The sequence below is a fragment of the Engraulis encrasicolus genome, chromosome 16 (genome assembly GCF_034702125.1).
Source record: "Engraulis encrasicolus isolate BLACKSEA-1 chromosome 16, IST_EnEncr_1.0, whole genome shotgun sequence".
NCBI classification, from domain to species: Eukaryota; Metazoa; Chordata; class Actinopteri; order Clupeiformes; family Engraulidae; genus Engraulis; species Engraulis encrasicolus.
In genome coordinates this window covers 25626640-25644501 of record NC_085872.1, presented here as the reverse complement: position 1 = coordinate 25644501, position 17862 = coordinate 25626640, and the positions used below count along the sequence as shown (strand labels likewise).

Here is a 17862-nt window from a genome sequence, read left to right as displayed (position 1 = left end):
TGAGGATCATGTCTCAACGTGCTTCCACTTACAAATGTGTCTATTTCCAAATAAATATTTCCCCAAATTAACCAGTCGCCCACTGAAAATAACATTTCAGATAATATATCATCTGTATCTCCCTTTTTTTATTTTTTTTTATTTAACCTTTATTTAACCAGGAAAAATAAACCCGTTGAGATTAAGAACCTCTTTTACAAGGGTGTCCTGGCCAAGTGGCGGCTCAAGTTACAAAATTAAAATTACACAGTTGCATTAAAATAACAAATCAAGTAAAATAACACGTCAATTGAAACAGTTACAGACAATAGACTCTGTCTCAAGTGATCTCATCTTGGAATTAAAATCGTTCAATGGAATCAGATCTGTTAGTCTCAAGTCCTTTTGTAGATTGTTCCATGAGGTAGGGGCTGAAAACACAAATGCCCTCTTTCCCAGTTCTGTGCGGAAGCAAGGGACAGAGAGTAACAAATGGCCTTTAGAGCGCAGACCATAAGACTCAATATTCCTCACTTTGATTAGGCTGCAGATGTAAGGTGGCAGTAGTCCGAGTATTGCCTTGTAAATAAATGTATACCAGTGAGTAAGTCTCCTGGTAGTCAGTGAAGACCATTTAACTCTGGCATAGAGTTCACAGTGATGAGTTTGAGCCCTACAGTTAGTGATGAACCTCAGGGCACCATGATACACAGAGTCAATCTTACTCAGACATTGGGATGAAGCATTCATGTACAGCAGGTCTGCATAGTCTAAAATGGATACAAACGTTGCAGAGACAAGGCGCTTCTTAACATGAAAGGAAAAACAAATTTTATTTCTAAATAAAAAACCTAACTTTAGTTTAAGTTTCCTCACAAGATTTTCAATGTGGGCTTTGAACGTCAAAGTATCATCAAGCAAAATACCCAGGTATTTATACAAATGTACCACCTCAATTTCAGTTCCCTCAAGGGTGAGTACTGAGGGGATGATTGATGGTACTTTCCTTGGCTTTGAGAACAACATTTGCTTAGTCTTATCAGCATTAAGAAGCAATTTTAACTGTAAAAATGTCTGTTGGATCACATCGAAAGCCTTCTGCAGTGATTCAATAGCATTAACGGCGGATGGCCCGAAGCAGTAAATTATTGTGTCATCAGCATAAAAATGCATGTTCGCATCAGACACATTCCGACCTTCCTTTGTTTTTTTGGTTTTTTAAATCGAGCATGAATTCACAAACGAAATTTAAGATCTAACTGTTTGTCAAACAGCCCTTTTGACTTTCCAGTTTCTTTTCTCACCTAATTGTGCAAAAGGATGAAGAGACATCAGAGACACGGTGATAAGGTGTTTTTGAAACCAGATACTTTTCCCTGGGACAACACTAATGAACTAATTAGTTTCCTTTAACTGATGTGGTTAACTGTGTGAGCTGGGTTCCTGTCCTGTCTGTGGTTGGCCATGATGATGAAACTGATCTGGGTGGTGCATGATGTCTTAACAACACTGGAAGCTAGAATAGAGTGTTTGATGAACACTGTGGGCCTGGGAGTTGTTGTAGGCTACAGTAGGTGAGTCATTGCAGCACATTGGCCTCTTGTCTGGAAATTGGCGACAATGCTGAACAGCAGGCCATAAAACTACAGAGACATGTAGGATGTAACACATTCCAGATGTGTTTTTTTGTTGTTGTTGTTAATTAAGGCATCTTTAAATACTGTTTGTCCATAAAGGTGTGTTAAAAAAGACGACACAGCATGACAGTGTTTGTGGAGGGTTAACTACAGTGCCTCTCCTCCTGGCTGAGCAGCAGAGGGACGTAGGCTGGAGCGGTTGGGCTTTAGTCACAGCACCAACCCAACAGCTGCACCGGCTCCGAGCGGAGTGTTATCATTTAGACGAAGGGAAGCGAGGAGAGGGGAGGGGAGGGGAGGGGAGGTCGCCGCGCGGGTGGACCCTCACACTACACTGCTGCTGACACACACTCACACATGCCCACGCACACTGGAGTGAAGGAGGGGAACACAAGATTAGGGAAGACAAGCGGCACACGCAAGCAGGGATTCCCCCCTGATCCTGCGACCTGGACAGTGAGGTGTGGAGTAGTGGTGGTGACGGAAAGCGGTCCCCCGCCCCCCCTAGTGAGACAGAGGGAAGCCAAACTTTGAGTGACAGAGGAAGCAGACAGGTCCGCACTGTACTGGGAGTCTTTAGTCGGGGCTGCCGGACTGTGGGGCCAGCTTGTACAGTGGAGGGTTGGCAACAGGAGGAGTAGTGCCTCTGCAATGGAGCACAATGGGAGTGCCCTCTCAAACCACTCAGGTGAGCTGCTTGTTATAGGTTTCTCCCACAGTTGAAGAAGTTTATATTTAGAGGCTGATGATTGGAACGATATTGAAAATGATAATGATCTGTGATATCTTGAACTAGCCCTACCTACACTTGAAAGTCTCGTTTTTGAGTTCATACTTGGAGGCAGTTCAAGAATGGTGTTGTCTGTGGCACAAGTTAACATTTTTCAAGATTTGTGTCTCCAAACTGCACTCTTCCTTTTAGTGCTTTGTAGTCATTCGACACCTTTCATTCCTTATTCACCCTGCCAATATTTTCAATCTTTTATTCTGTCTTCTCTCTCTCTCCACGTTTCTTCTCCATGCCTTCCACTTCTTGTCAATCTGGGTGTTCTTTGCCGTGTCCAAAGCACTTTTCACTCTCCGTCTTATTCAGGTACACAAAGACACCTGTGATTGCTCTGGCTGTTTAATATAGCAGCCATTGTTTGATGCCATTGCTTCATTTATTTGAGCCTAATACTGATGGAAAGGTGGAAAATGTATCATTTAGCCTCCTACCACTTTCCTTCTCACTGACAGTTCAAAACGGTCTCCTAATGCTTTCATTTTTTATTTATTGTTGTCCTCATGCAATTCACGATTGAGCAGTGATCATCTGAGCAGGTGTGTCTGGACACTTTCAATGAAAACTGGTTTTTGTATATGTTTCTGTTAAATGGCTTTGGTTGTTAAGGATTGCTCTTAATACTAAAATACTACTGCACAGCGATGACCTGTTGATGTTTCATGTGTTTTATGACAGGAGATGAGAGCCCTGAGGAGGACAGCCCTTTCTTCAACAGCTATTATGATGGCAAAAACATGGCCCTTTTTGAGGTGCGTTATTCTAGTGCGAATACCAAAACCACACACCATTCACTACAGTGTTTATTTAACGTTGTATTAAACCATAGGCCAATGGTTCATATTGAGTGTACCATGGCGCATGGTGATGTGCAGACAGCAATGAAATGCACACTGACACCACACCATGGACTTCCTACAGCATCTTAGTGTACCCCATTCGCCTTTGGAACACTATGCTCATCACTCTCTCCATTTCCCTCACTGCCTCCCTCCCTCCCTCACTTCCTCCCTCCCTCCCTCACTCCATTTGTTCCCTGACCCCCCCCCCCCCCCCACACACACACACACTGTCTCTGTCTGTCGGTCTGTCTGTCTCTCTTGTCTGTCTCTATGTCTCTCTTGTCTGTCTCTATGTCTCTCTCTCTCTCTCTCTCTCTCTCTCTCTCTCTCTCTCTCTCTCTCTCTCTCTCTCTCTCTCTCTCCCTCTGGCTCTGTTTCTCTCCCTCTCTGCATTTCTCAGTTTTTTCCCACTCTGCATGTCCCTCTAATTCTCTCCCTCCCTCTTCCTCCCTCTCCTCTCTATCTCTCTCCACTTCTCTGCCAATGTAACAGGAGGAGATTGAGAGTACCCCGATGGTGTCCTCCCTCCTCAACAAGCTGGCCAACTACACCAACCTGACCCAGGGGGTGGTGGAGCACGAGGAGCATGAGGATGACGACGGTGTCAAGAGGGTCACCTATAAGGTGGGCATGTTGGGTTTTGGTTTTGTGTTCTCATCGCCCACCCCAAATCCTGTGTGATGTTGCAGCGTGAATGAGCAGTTAGCTGCCCCCGAGAGAGGGGAGCAGGAGAGCCCTCCCCGTGTAATCTTCCCATTCTGCAACAGATTATCCCTCGGCACTTTGTTTTGACTAATCTGCTCGGGGCTGGCCGTGTGAAATGTAAACACCTGAGAGATGATTAATCATTGCACGGCTTAGATATGACAGAGGGGATTTGTTTTAATTTGGTCAATTGCTGTGTGTAAGGCAGTCGGGCTGCTTTTGCTGGCCCCATTGTGTTACCCATGAGGGTCTGGGGGAAAGCATACCTTACGTCAGACTAAAAGGTGCCACGGACATTAACAGTTCATCTGCTTGGAGTGAGGGCTAATTACACTTCATGGCTTAATTACACGAATGACTGTTAGCTTTGGCAATTAGCTTTCACTGGTCGTGTACAACTCATGGGAACTCATTTTATTTACGCTTAACAATTCGTGCTGTGAAGTTTAAAGGGGTATGCCAGTATTTTGGGGCTTAATACAGTTAAAATCGTTGGCCAGAGTTTATAAAGGTGGTAAAGTGTCTTATTTTTCATGTAAGCCGTTGTCTTGCTTTAAGTTAAAAGAGGGAGCATGACGCTAAGCTAGTGAAAGTCAATGGATCCGGATCCATTGACTTTCACTAGCTTAGCGACATATTCCCTCTTTTAACTTGTCTTAAAGCAAGACAACGCTTAACATGAAAAATAAGACACTTTACCACCTTTATAAACTCTGGCCAACGATTTTAACTGTATTAAGCCCCAAAATACTGGCATACCCCTTTAAGTTTTATATAATTACATAATAATAATTATATACTTAGGACTTATTCATATGATTATCCATCTGATTGCCTACATGTAGCTTTGCATATGCATCCTACCTACGTACATTCCTTTGTGTTTCCCATGATAGAACTCATTTTGATGTATATGGAGATAGATAGTACACAGATGATCTTGCTCTGTGTTTAAATACAGTACAGACATTGCATGCTCAAAAAAAGCGATAGGAGAAAGGTAGTGCTGAGTGTCCATGAAGAGGTTAATATGGACTGGTCGGTGGTTTGCTGCAGACAAAAGTCATGTGGGGGCTGCCAAAACTAGATTATCCCGAATGGTGATTGAGTTTCCTGTGTACCTTGTGTCACTTTTAGCCCCCCCCCTACTCCAAACATTCCAGTGCAGCCAGTGTGCACAAGTATCCAAACATATCAAGCAAGTCACAGTGGACACCTAGAATTTGAATCACAAGACATTTTTACTAACTGTAAAAATGATAATTCTGATTATTTTTTTAATTTGTAGTTAAAAAAACATGTGCTAAACTACTGGAGTCATGGGTTTAATGAGAGAGAATGACAACATCTAAGATAAGCTATGTTTGACGTCAATTCCCATGGACATGCTTGCTTACAATGGCCAATCAGTGCCTTATTTCTTTGGAGCCAGTGATAGGCTAAGGAAGCATAATATAAACTTAAGATGGCCATGGTTTATACAGAGAGCATTGCTTTTATACAGTAGATCACACCATACAGATGTTTAACATTATATGTTATACGCTATATAGTGCATAGAATCCAATGAATGTTTGGAGACACATGGGCAGGCAATATTGTGTTTTATATCATCCACATCAGTAGGAAATGCTAGCATTGGGGTATTGGTGTGGCAATAGCAGTGCTTTAGCACATATATTAGGCCTGAGCTACATGGAAACGAAACGCTAACGGAGTATGAACATTTTTGCGACCACACAGCAGTGATTCTTTGAAAATATCAGGTCTTAATGGCAACGGCAGGCTTACTGAAAACGATGACGAACACATTCACAGAGCAAGAATAGGCAGGGGGCATAAAGTAAAAGAGTACTCAAAACGATTTGTTACTGCTGTAGCCTGTCTGTTAACAGGCTACAAATGTCCATGGTGTAGTTTTAACTCATCACACATAAAGTACACAAAAAGGTTTTTAATTGGGTGCTAAGATAGGTACTTTAATGTATTGCTTGCCACTGCTATACCCTGCAGTGAATCCTGCACCGTATGCATGGTGTAATAATTACCCCACCGACACCTCCCACTGACTTGAATTGCATGCCCACGGGGACCCCGGTTCGAGTCCAGCCGGGGTCATTTCCCGATCCCACCCCGTCTCTCTGTCCCACTCGCTTCCTGTCACCATCTCAGACTGTCCTATCGAATAAAGGCATAAAAGCCCCTAAAAAATATATTTAAAAAAAAAAAAACTGACTTGAATTGATTTCCGTCTTCCTGCAGGGTCCTATGATGGGCACCTTCATCGGGGTGTTCCTGCCCTGCGTCCAGAACATCCTGGGTGTCATCCTCTTCCTACGCCTCACCTGGATCGTCGGCACCGCCGGGATCCTGGGCTCCTTAGCCATCGTCTTCATTTGCTGTGCCTGTGTGAGTTTAAAATGTGTGAAATCAAACATATTTTATTACATTGTACATTGTAAAACTATAGTCTACTTACTACATTATGTTTCATGCAAGGTATTAAGTTATGTAGTAGTACGCATTAAGTGGACTTAAATCTGAACAATAATAATAATTGTAATAATTGTATTTGTATAGCACTGTATCATACAAGGCATGCAACTCAAAGTGCTTAACAAATGGGAAAAAACATCATTGTTAGAGATGGATTTAAAAGGAGAGGTAGAGAGGAGAGGCAGAAATAGCAAGAAGACAGAGGAAGAAGAGATAGAAGAGATTGTAGTCATAAGGTCCACGTAGGTTGGGACGAGGATTCTTAGAGGCGTAAGGTCCATAGTAGCTGGGTCTAGCATAAGTCATAGATAGTCACACTGAATTTGGGTGCTGAGATGCGGCCCCTGGTGGCATCAGGGGTGAGGAAAAACTCCCTTTCGCTTGATTCATAGTTTGTAGGGGGAAAAAGCTCAATGAGGTCTGAGAAGAAAAAAAAACAATCATAGTGACATCTCATTAACTTTGAATGGATTAGATATAGGATATATGGATATATGGAGATATATACCTGTATGTGTGAGTGCAGGTTTGTTACAACTTGTGATGTGTCAGACTTTTTTCATTTATAGCTATGGTGCTGTAGCTACAGGTATTATTGAGTGGATTTCATCCTGTAAGGTCATAACAAACCAATGATATCTTCTGAGCTGTGATGAAGATAATCAACACAGCCATGCAACAACCCACCGTTTTTATGCCCTCATGACCTTGTCTTGTTTCAGACCATACTGACTACCATATCCATGAGTGCCATTGCAACTAATGGTGTTGTCCCAGGTACGCTATTTCCCCTTTTTCATTAACTGTCAAATGGCTACTCTATTGTCTTACAGCACCACATACAGTGCTATTTCCTGTTCCCACTGCTCTTGTCTTGTGTTGCAGCCGGCGGTGCCTACTACATGATCTCCAGGTCCCTGGGCCCGGAGTTCGGAGGAGCTGTAGGCTTGTGTTTCTACCTGGGCACCACGTTTGCCGGCTCCTTGTACATCCTCGGCACTATTGAGATCCTCTTGGTAACTGCACAAATTTTCCCTAAACAGTTGAAATAATTTCTCTAGAACTCTCTCAGGTCAAGGTAACTTTTGGTGAGGAGACAAATGTCAACAGTTTACACAACAGCTACAAAACACTGTGTGTTTTCCTTATGCATTGTCTTCTCAGACTTACATTGTGCCAGAAGCCAAACCATTTTCACCAGATCAGCCGGGGGCAGAAGGCAATAACATGCGAGTCTATGGCACCTGCTGCCTCGCCCTCATGGCCCTGGTGGTGTTTGTTGGGGTGAAGTATGTCAACAAGCTGGCTCTGGTCTTCCTGTCCTGTGTGGTACTTTCCATCATGGCCATCTACGCAGGTGTCATCAAAACCCTCATCGAACCGCCTGACGTCCCGTGAGTCTTACTTCTACTACTTCTTTACCACTACTACTGTTATTACTTCCAATACCACTGCTGTTTGGAACTGCTGCCCCTTGCCATTTGTGATCTTTTCACGAATATGTACTAAGTAATAAACTAATATTTACTAGCCTTGAAATCTAGACGCCCCTAGAGGCTGCACATTGAATTTGCTCCCGGGCAGGGGTTTGGCTCGCCAGGCTAAATATTTACTAGTATACAGTATATTTACAAAATACAGTCATTTTTGCAGCAAAAAATGTCTATTTCTGGAAATTCTGGAAATGGAATTTGGTGCTGGTGGTAAGTAAGTATTCATGAAAAATGTAACATTTGTAAATGGACAGCATTAATTCTGGAAATAAACTACTGGAAATATTACACAGAGCACCTTTAACCAAACAGAGGCTTCAGCGTGTATAAAGTGTTTGCCCTTCAGCTGTATCCTTAAATAAACGCATAGACCTCTCCGATGCCATGTGCCGATGCCATGTGACTTAACAGCGGGTGTTTCCCTTCTGTTGTTAACCCCGCAGAGTGTGTCTGCTGGGAAACAGAACCTTGCAAAGCCAGGGCTTTGACTTGTGTCAGAAAGTGATCGTGGAGAACAACGTGTCGAGGCACACGGAACTGTGGAACATTTTCTGCACGAACGCCTCCATCGAATCGACCTGCGACGAGTATTTCATGCTGAACAACGTCACCCAGATCCAGGGCATCCCAGGCCTGCTCAGTGGAGTCATCTCAGGTATACATGCGAAGACAGTTGCGTTCATGACTTAGTAAAGGCATACACACAGTAATAATGCAGCGTAATGATTCCCTTCCTATCCATGACATTATAAGTCTCATATCTATTACTTGCTGCATTAATGGTTTAATATTAAAAACATTTTATGTCGAGACCACCTCCCCTAATAAATTGTAACTGCTTTCTTGGCATGCCAAACTTCTCTTACCCCACCCTGCACCCGACCTTGAACCATTTATCAACACAGTTAACTTCACATTAGATTTACTTTACGTTGTTAGAAAAATAGCCATACTGAAACCAAATCGAAACAAAGAGTTGCAACAAAAGACCAATACTGTAAAGCTTTGCTTTGCCTGGCCCAGACAACTGGTGGGGGGAGTATGGCCCCAGTGAGATGGTGGTGGAGAAGAGGAGCCAGCCGTCGGTGCCCGTGCCAGAGGACAGGACGGAGGGCCACACCGAGCACTACGTGCTGAATGACATCGCCACCTGCTTCACACTGCTGGTGGGAATCTACTTCCCCTCAGTCACAGGTCAGTGCAATGAAGTCTTATGGTGCGTTCCAATATGCGACCTTGCGTCCTCCCCTTGTGCTTGTGACCTCACGTTTTGTTGATGCCCCGTCTCCGTGGAGAAAACGATAAAGTTTCCCCGCTGTCAGCCTAGCCAAACAATTTTTGGGGGACTATTCTTTATCACCATCCAATGTCCAAATTAGAAAATGACTTTACAATTGAGCTTTTGCGAGAGATTGAAATATAGTGCTGTTGTCAGTGATGTCATTATGACATATTACTTCCTGTTACGAGGCCACAAGCACAAGTGGAGGACGCAAGGTTGCATATTGGAACACACCCTTAGAAGTACAAGGTCTTGGGTCCTGCCGTGGCTCTAACGGTAGGGCACTGGGCTGCTACGCCGGCGACCCCGGGTTCGATTCCGGCCTGGGTCATTTGCCAATCCTTCCCCATCTCTCTCCCCACACTCATTTCCTGTCATAATCTCCACTTTCCTATCAATAAAGGTACAAACCCCCCTAAAATATCTTTTTAAAAATAATTGCAAGGTCTTACAAGTATATTACACATCCTATATACAGTATATCGTATTTCCAAGTATTATAGCCTACTATAAGAATTACAACTTCCGGGGGCGACATTGCTCAATGGGCTAACGCACCGTATCGTGACACAGGGGACCCGCGTTCGATTCCAGTCCGTGGTAATTTCAAATTCCTCCCCATCTCTCTCTCCCCACTCATTTAATGTTTCCATCTTATTCTGTCAAATCTCAATTAAAAGCTAAAAAAATAACAAACTTAATATATATTTTACATTGCGATTTCCATGGGAAAATACATAGGAAAGGGATTGTTTTGTTTAACAGTCAAGTGACTTACAGGCACATTTATCATTGTTGGATGATAACACAGTCCATGTAAGATCATGTTGCCTGACTTGTGACCAGTGGGGCCTGGGCCTCTAAACATGTGCTGTGTGTGTGTGTGTGTTGCAGGAATCATGGCTGGGTCTAACAGGTCTGGAGATCTCAAAGATGCTCAGAAGTCCATTCCCACGGGCACCATCATGGCCATAGTGACTACTTCCTTCATCTGTATCCTCTCAAAACCCACCTCACAACCCACCTCACACTCCTCCATTTGTGTGTGTGTGTGTGTGTGTGTGTGTGTGTGTGTGTGTGTGTGTGTGTGTGTGTGTGTGTGTGTGTGTGTGTGTGTGTGTGTGTGTGTGTGTGCGCGCGCGCGTGCGTGCGTGCGTGCGTGTGTGTGCGCGTGTGTGTGTGCACGCGCACATCCAAAATGTGTAATTTTCACTAACTTAACATGTCAGACTTTTCCTGTGTTTTGCTGTTTGGAGCCTGCATTGAAGGTGTGGTTCTTAGAGACAAGTAAGTTGCTCTCAATGAATATTCAATGAATGTAGAGTGTGTATTTGAAGGACGTACCACAAAGCTTCTCCAACATACCTTTGAAAAAGGAAGACATGTTGTTCCATTTTCAGCCACTGCTATCTATAGGTTACCTGTCACTGTGAGTGCCACCATTACGCTATGGACTGGTTTTGGCTCACAAAGAGCTTGTTGTCAACAACCTACCTCCCTTGACTACTGTAGCATGACTTCAATAAATGCACAGCAGTCGTCACAGACATGCTGCATGACAGACGACATACAGAAGACACTGTGGTTCAGATCCATACGCTACACCACACCACACCACACTATCTACATCACCATCACGACTCCAGCTGAAATTAGCCTGCTGACACAGTCAGATTGATATCGACTCATGTTTCACAGAAGCCTCACTGTCTCCCATGGTGAGAGCTCGCATGATCAGTAGCAAGCATTGGATGGGCTTGAGTCCTGCTTCAATGGCTGGTGCTCCACGCTCCCTCTCACTGCATCACTAACCCGTTGACCTAAATGAACTTGGATCTGTAGTGCCGGGGGATGTTCAGGGGGGGGATAGCCAAGCGATGCTAAACCAACACTTTGTATTTGACAAATATTGTCAATTGTCAAATTGTAGTTAGCAATTCAAGACAATGGCAGAAATAAATAACAAATATCACTTGCTCCCAGCGCTACCTACTTTTCTTCTAAACCACTGTAAGCAACTCGTGACGTCACCCATTCAGCAGGCCAGTGCTCTGTGGGTCAGTGCCCTAACAGTTCCTGGGGCTGGTAGAAAACAATAGAAACACACACCTCCTACAGACTCAGCTGTGCACAGGATACACATGCACGATTCGACTCCCAGCTCCATGTGCAAAAACGATTGCTCAGGAATAGAGACAGACTGCCACAGATTTAAAGCGCATTACTGTATTGTTTACATTGATATTATCATAGCTTACTGGCCTCGTTCCAACACTTCAAAACCATAAACACACAAGGGTCAATGACTCTTTTTTTGGGCTCTGACGTCAGGTGGTGAAGCCACAGCCAATGCCCATAAATAAGTTATTAATAGCTAATTCATGTACTGCAATGAATACTGTATGCTTCTTAGATAACAATGGTCTGAGTTGACTTATATCACATGACCTACAGGTTGTGATCGGTTGTGATCACTGGTCTTGAATTTGTCTGCCAGCGCGTCAAGACGCATGCTATGCCACTTGTCACCTTAGGTTGCGCTCACCTTTCTGCCAGGTAGCCTACCTGTAGGTCATGTGATATAAGTCAACTCAGACCATTGTTCTCATTGCCTGAGGAAGATCCCTCTGTTGGATCGAAACGTTGCCATATGTTAAAATGAAATAAAGTATTTTTGGAGTTAATACACAGTGTGCAGACCGCTTCATCACACTACCTACTACCTTTTGTCTGGCATCTGGACTATTACTTGTGGATGTGTGCACCCTACTTCCAAACACTGCTTCTTAGATAATCTGCTTTAAAAAAAAAAAAATCCATATAATAGTTATATTAGCTGTGGTTGCACCACCATGACGTGTGCTACTACTAAAACGTCATTGACCCACAAACTCATCAGTACTTATTTCAAAAGTCCTGTCTGTCATTACAATGGCGCGAGCACTTGTTTTGCCATTTGTTGAACTGTGCCAGACAGTGAGCAACACTGCTCTGTGTTATGAATGTGAATCTGGTGCCGCTAATGTTTATGTCTGTGCTTATCTCTATCTCGTGTGTATTCTACTGGTGTCGTGCTATTTGAACTACTCGACTCTGCCATGTTGCCATGTCACTGCGTGTTTGTATAGTGGTTGAATATTTCTGAATATGAATACGTACTATATTCTGGTTGTGAAATCTGAAAGTAGGCATGCAAATATTTACTCAACTGGCAAATATTTTTCATCTTGCCTACGTTGTGTATGTGTGTGTGTGTGTGTTTGTGTGTGGTTGTGTGAGTGTGTGCGTGCGTGCCTGCGTGTGTGTCTCTGCATGCGTGTGTGAGCGTGTGTGTGTCTGCGTGCGTGTGTGAGTGCGTGCATGCATACTGTATTTGCGCGTGTGCGTGCACTGCTCACGCCTTTGTGTGTGCCTCAACATAGATTTGGAGACTCGGTGGAAAAAAAACTGGTGATTGGTCTACTGTCCTGGCCGTCTCCATGGGTGCTCGTGATTGGCTCTTTCTTCTCGTGCGCGGGGGCGGCTCTCCAAAGCCTCACTGGAGCCCCCCGTCTGCTGCAGGCCATCGCACGGGACGGCATTGTTCCCTTCCTGCAGGTGCGCCTCTGTCTGTCTGTGTACACAGGCACACTCACTCAGGCTACAATTTCACGCACATGTATGCACACAGAGAAAGAGAAAGACACATCCACACCACACCACGCCACGCCACGCCACGCCACGCCACACACTTGCATATGGTATATGGATCAAGTATGGATGCACGCACACACCCACACACATACGTGCAAGATTGCACAAAGACACACACACACACACGCACATGTACAAGATTGAACACGCACGCACGCACGCACGCACGCACGCACCCACACACACACACACACACACACACACACACACACACACACACACACACACACACACACACACACACACACACACACACACACACACACACACACACACACACACACACACACACACCAATAAATGTCGGCACAAAAGCCATTGTTCACACATCACCTGTAACATTATTCAAAAGTGTAATGTTATATCTGACAGCTTCAATTATGTGATTGGTCTGCGCGTGATAAGGTTTTTCTCCATAGGCATTAACCATCATTATTGACAGGTCTTTGGCCATGGGAAATACAATGGAGAGCCCACATGGGCCCTGTTGTTGACGGCTGGCATCTGTGAGATTGGGATCCTGATAGCTTCACTGGACGCTGTTGCTCCAATCCTTTCAATGTGAGTCATGGTTGGTATACTGTATAGCACATGCATTATTTTGCACGCATGCACACACACACACACACACACACACACACACACACACACACACACGCACACGCACGCACGCACACACGCACGCACACACACACACACACACACACACACACGCACGCACACACACACACAATCATGCCCACACTACATTTCCACATACCACACCACATGCGCACACACACACACACACACACACACACACACGCACACACACACATCCACACACATTGCATTTCCGTGCATATCTGTTCCTGTAAGTCAGTAAGTCAGGCTTTTCCTTCCTTGTGGTGCATATTTTCCTATTGAGAGTTACTGTGTGTTATTGTCCAGTAATCTCTGTTGGGTTTTTTGTCTTCTGCTGTCAGGTTCTTCCTGATGTGTTACCTGTTTGTCAACTTGGCCTGTGCTGTCCAGACCTTACTGCGCACTCCAAACTGGAGACCAAGGTTTAAATTCTACCACTGGTGAGTCAACGGGCCATTCTCAAAACCTAGTGCAGTGCACTTCCAAGTGTATCAGCCTAATTAGTCACGCCCAGTGATTGGATACTCTTTATTAGTCACACCCAGTGATTGGATATTCCGTAGAGTTCACCAAAGAGTATCCAATCACTGGGCGTGACTAATTATGCTTATACACATGGAAGTGCTCTGCACTAGGTTTTGAGAAGGGCCCATAGTATGTCCACAGGACCAGCTTTACTTAGCTTTCATAATTAATGTGAAAACAAATGTAGTGATTGTCAATTAAAACGCTGAAGTTCAAAAGATATGTACTGTACTAAAAGTGTTGAGACATTGGATCAAGGTCATTGAGGTCACTGAGGATTGAGGTCGTTGAGGTTATCACCATTAATGTACTGTTTTTTTCATTGTTTGTTGTTTTACTACAGGACGCTTTCCTTCTTGGGCATGAGCCTGTGCCTGTCCCTCATGTTCATCTCCTCCTGGTATTATGCCCTGGTGGTGATGCTGATCGCCGGATGTATCTATAAATACATCGAATACAGAGGGTGAGATCAGATCAGATGGCTTGCTTTTGGCCTTTAGCGCCCACATTGACCTCAGGGATTAGACTGCTGAACTGAGATTAAATTATGTTTGAGATTAAATTATACTGATACCATATACTGTAATCATGCACTATACGGTACTGTGTGCTGGGTGAAGGCCACTAATGACAAATGCATGAAATGTGGCTCTACATTTTTTGTTACGTGATTTATGTTCGTAATAATGGTGATTCTCTATTCACAGGGCAGAGAAGGAGTGGGGAGATGGCATTCGGGGACTGTCGCTCAATGCAGCCTACTATGCTCTTGCCAAACTGGAAGATGCACCCACTCACACCAAGAACTGGAGGTGAGCTGGTAAACACACACACACACACACACACACACACACACACACACACACACACACACACACACACACACACACACACACACACACACACACACACACACACACACACACACACACACACACACACACACACACACACACACACACACACACCTTGATCCTTGAACCTTTTACTCTTTTACATTTCGAACACTCCCATTCATTCCCATTGTAATAAAACTAAAGACTACACTGTGCCCAGACAAAACCCATCCTTAGCCCTAACCAGTCATTAAAGTTGCTGCGCTTCCACCCCTACTCCCATGCCCGACCTTTCCTCTACTTAAAGGCACAGTCCACCCTTTTTTTAATTTTCACATATTTGCAGTATTTCCAAGCATATTCATGAATGTGCATATCATTTTCAGAATTATTAGCTTAGCATAATCACTTGAAGTAAATGGGAGCATTAGCATCAAGACACAGGTGATCACAGGACGGGATTAAATAGCTGTTTTACACACTGATGAATTTAACATTCATTTTAAAGTAGCATTTGATTTGATTATGACATTTGATGATGTTTTATTTGCTCCCATAGACTTGTATTGCTACATTTGGCTATACTGTTAAACTAGGCAATGCAAACACATAGACTAAAAATGCTATGTATTATCATATTTTACTGGGACTTAACTACATATGAGCAATTTCTTGAAATGAGATGAACTGTTCCTATAACTGTTAACTGACAGCAGGTAACATGACGGAGAGTAGAACTAAAAGTCAGAGGCAAAGGCACCTTTATTGTCAATGTCTTCACATGCATGGTTCATAAATAAAAATTAAAATAACGTTGCTCACCATCCTATGCAAAGATATGAACACAGACAAGACAGGCATTAAAGTGCAAGACAGGACAGCAGAACAACCTATAGTAAAGATAGGTATTGCATTATACATATCTTAGGTATAACAAGTCGAGTAGGGTAAAAGCAATGGCAGAATTTCAATGTAGTAATAAATGCCCTATGTTGTATTTCAATAATAGTAAATGCCCGATGGTGTATTTCAATGTAGTAAATGCCCTATGGTGTGTTTCAATGTAGTAATAAATGCCCTATGTTGTATTTCAATATAGTAAATGCCCGATGGTGTATTTCAGTGTAGTAAATGCCCTATGGCAGTGGTTCCCAACCTGTTTCAGCCCAGGACCCCATTTTAACACCCTACATTTCTGGGAACCCCATAGGCCTACACGTTTTTGACTGACCAAAATAAAACCATGATGAGCTAACTTGTATGCTATTAAGCCTATAGATATTTATTAAAGTTTAAGATTGTACGTGGCATTTCAGTAGTAATATTTATCAGTATTCTTTTTTTCACTCCTACACATTTCAGGCGACCCAGGCGACCCCACATGGGGTCCCGACCCCAGGGTTGAAAAACACTGCCCTATGGTGTATTTCAATGCAGTAAATGCCCTATGGTGTATTTCAATGCAGTAAATGCCCTATGGTGTATTTCAATGCAGTAAATGCCCTATGGTGTATTTCAATGCAGTAAATGCCCTATGGTGTATTTCAATGCAGTAAATGCCCTATGGTGTATTTCAATGCAGTAAATGCCCTATGGTGTATTTCAATGCAGTAAATGCCCTATGTTGTATTTCAATATAGTAAATGCCCGATGGTGTATTTCAGTGTAGTAAATGCCCTATGGTGTATTTCAGTGTAGTAAATGCCCTATGGCAGTGGTTCCCAACCTGTTTCAGCCCAGGACCCCATTTTAACTAGCCTGGGAACTCCCATACTGCCTTTAGTTCTACACAATCGTTTCGATCTGAAAGACAAATCTCACTTGTGATTAGGTCTGGTGTTAACCAGGCAACATTTTAACACCCTACATTTCTGTGTCACACTTTGCCTGATGAAGACCTGAAGGTCGAAACGTTGCTCGATTAAATAATAAACCCCATAGGCCTACACGTTTTTGACTGACCAAAATAAAACCATGAACCATGGCCTATAGATATTCATTAAAGTTTAAAATTGTACGTGGCATTTCAGTAGTAATATTTATCAGTATTTTTTTTTTCACACCTAGACATTTCAGGCGACCCCATTTGAAATCCAGGCGACCCCACATGGGGTCCCGACCCCAGTGTTGAAAAATAATGTGGTGTATTTCAATGCAGTAAATGCCCTAGGGTGTTTTAATATAGTAAATGCCATATTCCTTCTGCAGGCCCCAGCTGTTGGTGCTGCTGAAGCTGGATACAGACCTGTCAGTGAAGCATCCGCGCCTGCTGTCCTTCACCACCCAGCTGAAGGCCGGCAAGGGCCTGACCATCACCAGCTCCGTACTGGAGGGCTCCTACAAGACCCGAGGCTCCGACGCCAAGCACGCAGAACAGGTGAGGGCAGTGGCAAAAAAAGAAAGAGTAATTGATTATGCACAGGTACACCATAAATGAAGTCCTGGTACTCTAAAGGCCAGAATAGCGGATTGACGGTACTTTGTATTAGTGTTGCACTGATACCATTTTTTGGGCCCGATACCGATATCCGATACCTGGCTGTACAGTATCAGCCGATACCAATACCATACCGATACCACCCTATTTGAAATGTATATATATGAAGGGCTGCAGTGCATACTACTTGGATGTTAAATCATTGCATGGCTCTGTCAGGCTGCTGCCTACCTTTGTGAAACAGGAAAAAGACTAATACAAAGTGAATCCAGTAGACCTTTTGGTAACACTTTACTTAAAGCCAACATTATAAGCGCATTTATAGCAAATTATAACACACATTATAATTACTTACAACGTATTATGACTGCACTCATAATGCTTCATGATGCTTTATATTAACAGTTATGAATAACTATGAATCTAGCTTATAATGCTTTATAAATCCAAGGGTGTCATGAGTGCTCATGACTGGCTATAAACTACAGGCTGCCTGATGGGGTTTATAGTACATTATGAGTACCTATAC

General features: G+C 43.5%; 1 protein-coding gene across 2 annotated transcripts in view; it reads left to right on the top strand.

The window, feature by feature from the left end:
• Nucleotides 1-17862, top strand: part of slc12a7a (solute carrier family 12 member 7a) — a 30758-nt gene that overhangs the window by 3237 nt on the left and 9659 nt on the right. Inside the window, exons 1-17 of one of the 2 annotated variants that reach the window (XM_063219116.1) lie at nucleotides 1983-2304; nucleotides 3079-3152; nucleotides 3735-3866; nucleotides 6210-6356; nucleotides 7166-7220; nucleotides 7329-7459; nucleotides 7608-7837; nucleotides 8380-8591; nucleotides 8960-9130; nucleotides 10113-10211; nucleotides 10448-10505; nucleotides 12641-12815; nucleotides 13354-13472; nucleotides 13877-13975; nucleotides 14404-14523; nucleotides 14768-14872; nucleotides 17105-17273. In XM_063219116.1, coding sequence (XP_063075186.1) covers nucleotides 2268-2304; nucleotides 3079-3152; nucleotides 3735-3866; nucleotides 6210-6356; nucleotides 7166-7220; nucleotides 7329-7459; nucleotides 7608-7837; nucleotides 8380-8591; nucleotides 8960-9130; nucleotides 10113-10211; nucleotides 10448-10505; nucleotides 12641-12815; nucleotides 13354-13472; nucleotides 13877-13975; nucleotides 14404-14523; nucleotides 14768-14872; nucleotides 17105-17273 — 2133 coding nt within the window. In that variant the 5' untranslated portion in view covers nucleotides 1983-2267. Of the gene's footprint in view, nucleotides 1-1982; nucleotides 2305-3078; nucleotides 3153-3734; nucleotides 3867-6209; nucleotides 6357-7165; nucleotides 7221-7328; nucleotides 7460-7607; nucleotides 7838-8379; nucleotides 8592-8959; nucleotides 9131-10112; nucleotides 10212-10447; nucleotides 10506-12640; nucleotides 12816-13353; nucleotides 13473-13876; nucleotides 13976-14403; nucleotides 14524-14767; nucleotides 14873-17104; nucleotides 17274-17862 lie in introns of those variants that run through there. The other variant, XM_063219115.1, reaches the window with a different exon arrangement.